At 41.6% G+C, this 7,566-nt stretch overlaps 1 protein-coding gene across 1 annotated transcript in view; it reads left to right on the top strand.

Moving 5' to 3' along the window:
- Window positions 1-2,668, top strand: part of LOC115253617 (dnaJ protein homolog 1) — a 306,072-nt gene extending 303,404 nt beyond the window's left edge. The window contains exon 7 of the mRNA XM_062850573.1: window positions 1,764-2,668. Within this exon, the coding sequence (XP_062706557.1) occupies window positions 1,764-2,000 (237 nt within the window). The 3' untranslated portion in view covers window positions 2,001-2,668. The remainder of the gene's footprint in view (window positions 1-1,763) is intronic.
- The last annotated feature ends 4,898 nt before the right edge of the window (window positions 2,669-7,566 follow it).

The raw sequence follows: 7,566 nt of genomic DNA on the forward strand, positions 1-7,566 counted from the left end.
TTTCTCCTGGAATTTCCTGAGAAATGTCTCCTCTAATTTCTGGAAAGATGTTTTCAGAAACTCCTTTAGATATTTCTCCAGGACGTCTTTCAGATATTTTTACAGGAATTTCAGTTTCCTCCTGGCACTTTTTCAGGGATTTCTCTAGAAAATTCGTTAGGGACTTCTCCATGAACTCCTTCGGTGGTTTCTCTACGAACTTCTTACGGAATTTCTCCAGAAATTTCTTGAACCATTTGTCCAGTATTTTCCAGGAACCAATAAAGGAATTAAACCAGTTTTTTTATGGATTTATTCAAATATTCTGTGAGGGGTACCTCTTGGTGTTCATTCAGAAAATTCTCCAGAAAATTCAATATAATTTCCTCTAGAGATTCCATCGGGGATTCATTCAGGAAGTTTTTCTGGGATTTCTCAAAGAATTTCTAGAGCGATTCCTCCAGTATTTTATTCAGGGATTCATTCAGAAATCCCTTCAAACATTCCTCTAGAAGTTCTGTCAGGGATTTCTTCTAGAGTTTATTCAAGGATTTCTGTTGAAGATTCTCTAGAAATTCTTCCAGAATTCAGGTTTGGTTTGGTTCGGATTGGTTTTCTCCAAGGTTTTTTGAGGGATTCTCTTAGAAGTCTCTGCAAGAATCCATCCGATATTTTTAAGGCGTTCCTTCAGGAAGTTCAGGAGTTTCTTCAGGGATTGCTTCAGGAAGTCCATCAAGAATTTAATCAAGGATTCCTCCCGCAGTTCCTTTAGGAATTCCTTCAGGATTTTTTCCAGGAACTCCTTCAGAGATATCTTCCGTAATTCTTTGAGGAATTTCTCTTGAAGTTCCTTGACAGATTTCTGGAATTAATAAAAAGCTCCTTTTTACGGAGCGGACCTGGTGTGATGGTTAGAACACTTGACTATCACGCCGAGGACCTGCGATCGAATCCCACTCCCGACAAACTCACAAAATGTGGGTTCTTCCTTTGGAAGGGAAGTAAAGCGTGGGTCTCGAGATTAACTAGTCTGGGGCTAAAAATCTCGTTAATACAGATAAAAAAAAGCTCCTTCAGGGATTCCTCCAAAAACTGCTTGTTATTTTTTTAAGGCATTCTATGAAGGATGTCTTCATAAACTCCTTCAGGAATTCTTCCAGAAGTTCCTTCAGGTGTTCCTAATGGAGTTAATCCAGCGATGCAACCTGAAATTTCTTCTGTGGTATCTCTAGGAACTCCATCAGGGATCTCTCCAAGAGTTCCTTCTGTGATTTCTCCAGGTGTTCCTTATGTGGTTTCTTTTGAAGTTCCTTCAGTGATATCTTCTATAGTTTTCCCAGAAATAACCTCAGAAACACCTTCAGGGATTCTGCCGGCAGTTTCTGCAGCAGTACCTCTCTGGGATTCTTGCAGGAGGTACATCAGGGATGCCTTCAGGTAATCCTTCAAGGACTCCTCTTCGAGTACACTCATGGATTCCTCTAGTTGTTCAGGGATTCCTGAACAATTTTTCTGGATTTCTTTCTCTATTTTTAGTTTCTTTTTCGCATTAACACTCTATTCTCCCTCTTCGGATTATCACCATTCAGCATGTTTCAATTGACTTTTGCTAAATTGCAAAAGGTTAAAGGTCTACATGGAGATGAAAAGGTATCGTCCCTTGGACAATTTTTTCAACGTTTGTTTAACAGATTCACAATTCAGACATAGTTCTTCAACTTGCAGTTCTCAAAACATTTTTATGATGTTCGATATCAACACTAATTTTAATTTCTCTATTTCAGGCGCTCTGCGGAGTGATCTTCGAAGTGCCCACGATGACGGGCGAGAAGCTACGCATCAGTACAAAGCAAGAGATCATCAAACCGAACACGGTCAAACGGATCCAGGGCTATGGGCTGCCCTTCCCCAAGGAACCGACGCGCAAGGGCGACCTACTAGTGGCATTTGATATCAAATTCCCCGACAAACTGACGCCATCGGAGAAGGAACTGCTGAACGATATGCTTCCGAATTCCTAGATCATCCTAGACTTCATGTATGGATCCTCGTTCACCTTCACGCGTATTAACGTCCCAACTTCCGAAATGTGTAATTGTTTTCTGTTGGTCCCTGCCCTTTACCCCCCACCCGCGTTGGCACTTAACGTACTCAACTCAATCAGTCGATGGTTTTTATTTGTACATTTTTTTACAATTGCCGTTTTACGTTATTTATCTTTAATTTCAAGCGCAAATACAGGTTGTAACATGCCGCCGTCGCTGTTCCTTTGTAAATACATTAACACGATCCAACACACTACTGCTGCAATGCTCTCGACACTGACCACTTATTTGTTAATTTCAATCGTCACATGATTTGACACGGCCGCATTCATTTCACACTAAACCCCCCCTCCCGTTACTATCGCTCCAACTCCATGTACGATAATGAATTATGATATTACAATTCAATCCTGTAGAGCAGAGCGATACCGTCGCATCCTCCCCCGCAAAGGTATCCTTTTGAATGTGTACGGCTGTAAGCTGTATCCTCTCTCTCGCGCGAGCATTCAAACACTCGGAATAAATTACCAATTTATAACAAAACTGATGATGATGATGATGATAATAATGATTATTATTATTTAATTTAAACTCGCGTTATCTGATTCTTGGAAATATATACTCTTCTATACAAAACAACCGAACCGAACGAACGAACGGATGGCGTATGGTCAAGCGCCAGGTTCACATCCTATTGGGGTGGGTTATTGATCACGGTTTGGTGTGGCTTTTATCGTCTGAATATCACATGGTCCCTAATTCACCGCATAGCAGCACAGTCATGGACGGAAATAACGTAGCTTATCGGAATTTGATGAAGGCTTTAATGTACTTTGATTTTCCGGAACGGATGATTTAATAGTTAGCACTATGTTGGCACATAAGAGGGCGGGCAGCCCTGACCTCTATGCCTTGTGTTCTCCCCAGCAGATAATAAGCTGCATCTTAAAACCGTCAATTAATCTTGCTTTATACAAAGGTCTGTTTAAGAAACCTATATTATAAATACCAAGAGTACCGCTTCCATGACCAAATGTATTTCCAATAGAGTGTCTATTTCCCGAATATTTCACTTGTCCTGGGATTCGGATAAAAATTGAAGCATATCCCGGGATATCCCGAGATTTCGGTTTTTTTAAACTTTAATTGAATGCATATTTTGATAAAAAAAATGGAAATTCTTTGACCAAAATACAATTTGTCAGTTGCTGCCTAACTACATACAACAGCTTTGTTAGTTTCACAGACATTCGGAAATTAAGGTGACAGTTTTGGAATACTTTAAGGCTTATTACGGCAAACATTATAAAAATTACAACAGTATCATCTTGTACCGACTTTTCGAACCCTCTAAGCAGAATACCCTCTTCGAATGAGTGTAATCATGTGGATAACTGACGCTGAGGAAGATTACAAGTGGTAGTCGAAATACGCGTATCTGTCAAAGGATAAGCAAAATAGGGCGGAATTAAAAGGTACAAATGGGATTACACACATTCGGATTACAGTTTCGATAACAACTTTTTATTTGATAAAAGTTATTTTCACTAGAATAATTAGTTTGTTTATTGATAAAAACATTTTGTACTGCTCAACCGAGAGAGCACATTTTTCAGAGTATAACACAATTTAATTGCACTCCAATATTTACCTAATGGGGGGATTCACTTAACAGCGTAAACTGATTAAACTGATTAAACGTCGCGATCACCAAGGCAATCTTCGATTATTTCATTCGCAAAATCATGAAACATTTCATATGGTCCACTGCACGAATTTATTCTGGCCTGCTTACTCTCACACGAAATTTGACGTTTGAGCGGTGCCGACACCTCTCAAACGTCAAATTTCGTGTGAGAGTAAGCAGGCCAGAATAAATTCGTGCAGTGGACCATAGGGCAGTGCATGAAATTATTTCCTTCTCTTTTACTCTTACAGAAATTTTGTAAACAACAAGGCCACGAAACGTCAAAATCCCATACAAAATCAAAACAGTGCAGTGCCCTCTAAGCAGAAAATCATGGCTTAAGCGCTGTTTGCAGTTCAGAAGGAATTTTTCGGCCTATCTTGATGCATGGGAAATTCCTTGCCTAAATCGCCCAAGAAACCGTTTTTCTTCGATCACAGTACGCAGTTGCGAAGAAATGACAGTTCAAATGGCAGTCACCGTGGAAAGTTTCTGCCAGGAATCGGTCGAGAAGTTTCTTGAGCGATTCCTTTCAAACACCAAAATAGGCTTTACGCAGCAATTTAATCTGTTTGGTGAATACCCCTATTGTTTTGATAGTCGAACGATCAAAACAGTTTTACAGTTTTACCCATAAAACTTAGTTATTTATGCAACAAGTTGCAAACTGATGATTTTTTCAGCACGAGTCGTACACTTACAAATACGATAAGTAGGGTCCGCAGATCGTCCTCCACTTGGTCGACCCACCTAGCTCGCTGCGCTCCACGTCTTCTTGTACCGGTCGGATGATTCTCGAGAACCATTTTAGTCGGGTTGCTATCCGACATCCTGATGACGTGACCCGACCACTGTAGTCTCCCGATTTTCGCGGTGTGGACGATGGTTGGTTCTCTCAGCAGCTGATGCAGCTCGTGGTTCATTCGCCTTCTCCAAGTCCCGTCTTGCATCTGCACGCCGCCGTAAATGGTACGCAACACCTTCCGTTCGAAAACTGCAAGGGCGCGTTGATCCTCTGCACGAAGAGTCCATGTTTCGTGCCCATAGAGGACGACGACCGGTCTAATCAGCGTTTTGTAGATGGTTTACTTCGTGTTACGGCGAACTTTATTCGATCATAGAGTTCTGCGGAGTCCAAAGTAAGCACGATTTCCTGCCACAATGCGCCTCTAAATTTCTCTGCTGGTGTCGTTGTCGGCGGTCACCAGTACACAGCCCAAGTACACGAATTCTTCAACCGCCTCCAATTCTTCATCACCGTCGATATAAATACGGGGTGGCGGGCGCGGTGATTCCTCCCTGGAGCCCTTTTTCATCATATACTTTGTCTTCAATATCATCAGCGTAACCAAGCTTTCAAATACACAGTTCGGGTTTCGCAAGGGCAATGGAACAAACGATTGTCTAGCGTTGCTTTGAACAGATATTCAACTGGCCTTTGCGGAAAAGGAGCAACTGGTTTCAGTTTTCTTGGATATTAAGGGCGCCTTTGACTCAGTTTCCATTGGCATATTGTCAGAAAAACTGCACAATAGTGGACTTCCAGGAATTTTAAATAATTTCTTGTATAATTTGTTGTCAGAAAAACATATGAGTTTCAATCTCGGACAACTTCCAGAATTAGTTACATGGGTCTACCCCAAGGCTCATGTTTAAGTCCCTTGCTTTATAATTTTTACGTGAAAGACATTGATAGTTGCTCGGAAGGACAATGCATGCTAAGACAACTTGCAGATGATGCTGTGGTTTCTCTAAAAGGCCCACATGCAGAAATGTTGGAAAGACCATTGCAAAATTCTCTAAATAATCTGTCAATCTGGGCAAGAGATTTAGGGATCGAGTTTGCTCCGCAAAAAACTCAATTGGTTGTGTTTTCTAGAAAGCGGAACCCAGCCCAACTGAAACTCAATCTTTTGGGAATAGAAACCGACCAGTCTTTGACTTCGAAATACCTTGGGGTCTGGTTTGATTCAAAAGGCACTTGGGGTACCCAAATCAAGTATTTGGTGCAAAAATGTCAACAAAGGATCAATTTTCTACGCACAATTACCGGAACATGGTGGAGTGCTCACCCGGAAGACCTCATAAAACTTTACAAAACGACTATTCTCTCTGTTATTGAGTATGGCTCTTTCTGCTTCCACTCAGCAGCAAACTGCCACCTAATAAAGTTGGAACGAATTCAATACCGTTGTTTGCGTATTGCTCTCGGGTGTATGCACTCAACGCATAATGCGAGCCTAGAGGTCCTGGCAGGGGTGAAACCTCTCCAGAACCGATTCTGGGAGCTCTCGCTAAGGTTACTTATCAAGTGTGGAGTGAGCAACACACTTGTCATTGAAGACTTCGAAGAAATGCTCAGTCTGTACACTCAATCAAAATTCATGAGAATTTATCTGTTCTACATGTCATCTGACATAAGCCTACCAAGTTATAATCCTCCTCGTGTACACTTCACTAATGACAGTGCCTCTGTTAAATAACGATCTGTCCATGAAACAAGCTGTTCATGGAATACCAGATCAACTTCGATGTATATCTATTCCTCGCATTTTTAACGAAAAGCACCAAAATGTCAATTCCTGTAAGAGATTCTTCACTGGGTCTCGCATAAATGGATCCACTGGTTTCGGTGTTTTCAATGAAAATTTCACCGCCTTCCGCAAACTTCAGGAACCTTGTTCGGTTTATGTTGCTGAGCTGGCAGCAATCAATTTCGCTTTGGGGATGATTTCAAACATGCCCGTAGACCATTTCTTCATCTTCTCGGATAGCCTTAGTTCGATTGAGGCACTCCGGTCGATGCATCTTACTTTCTTACAAAAAATAAGGGAGCAGATGGGTGCACTGGTCGAAAGATCATACAAGATTACCTTTGTATGGGTCCCCTCACATTGCTCAATTTATGGCAATGAGAAGGCGGACTCTCTCGCAAAGGTGGGCGCACAGGAACGTGAGTTCTATGATAGAAGAATTTCACATGATGGATTTTTCCATTTTGTTCGCCAGAGTTCTCTTCAAAGTTGACAAAATGATTGGCGAGATGGCCAGCTGGGACGGTGGTTACATTCCATTATTCCTAATGTTTCTTTGAGAGTGTGGTGGTATGGTTTGGATGTTAGTCACAATTTCATTCGCGTAATGTCAAGACTTATGTCCAACCATTACTCGCTAGATACGCATTTACACAGGATTAACCTCGCGTTGAACAATGTTTGTACTAAGTGCGGTTCCGGTTATGATGACATCGACCACGTAGTTTGGCAATGCCCGGATAATGACGCCTCCAGAGCGCTACTATTGGATACGCTTGAGGCCCGAGGTAGACAACCCTTTGTTCTTGTGAGAGATGTGTTGGGGACCCGCGATGTCACATACATGGGATGTATTTTCGACTTTCTTCGCTCTGCTGGTATAAAAGTTTAATTCGCTTGTGTTTTCTTCTCCAGTTTTTTTTCTCTGTTTTGTCCTCTTTGTGTTACCAAGCTGCTCCTGGCCATCCGGAAGACCAAGTCCCACAACAAGTTGGTACCAACACCACAAGGCACGGAATACGCTAGCAAGATGCGATTCACCCCCGGATGAGCAGCAGTGAAACCTTTGGCCCAATCCTTACCCTGTCCATCCCACAAAATGTGACCTTCTAACCTCGAGCTGCCACGAGTACCCTGGCTTTCACCCAATACTAACAGATATCATTAAAAAGTTATTACTCTGTATAATGTATACTATTATGTATAAAGAAAGATCCTCGGCTCCGTAAAGCGTTATACGCGATTGAGCCTTAAATAAATGAACTAGATAAATTTATTGAAAACATAATTTTCCCATAGAAATTCCCATACAAGCCCTTCA

This window comes from Aedes albopictus, chromosome 2 (genome assembly GCF_035046485.1).
Source record: "Aedes albopictus strain Foshan chromosome 2, AalbF5, whole genome shotgun sequence".
Lineage (NCBI taxonomy): Eukaryota > Metazoa > Arthropoda > Insecta > Diptera > Culicidae > Aedes > Aedes albopictus.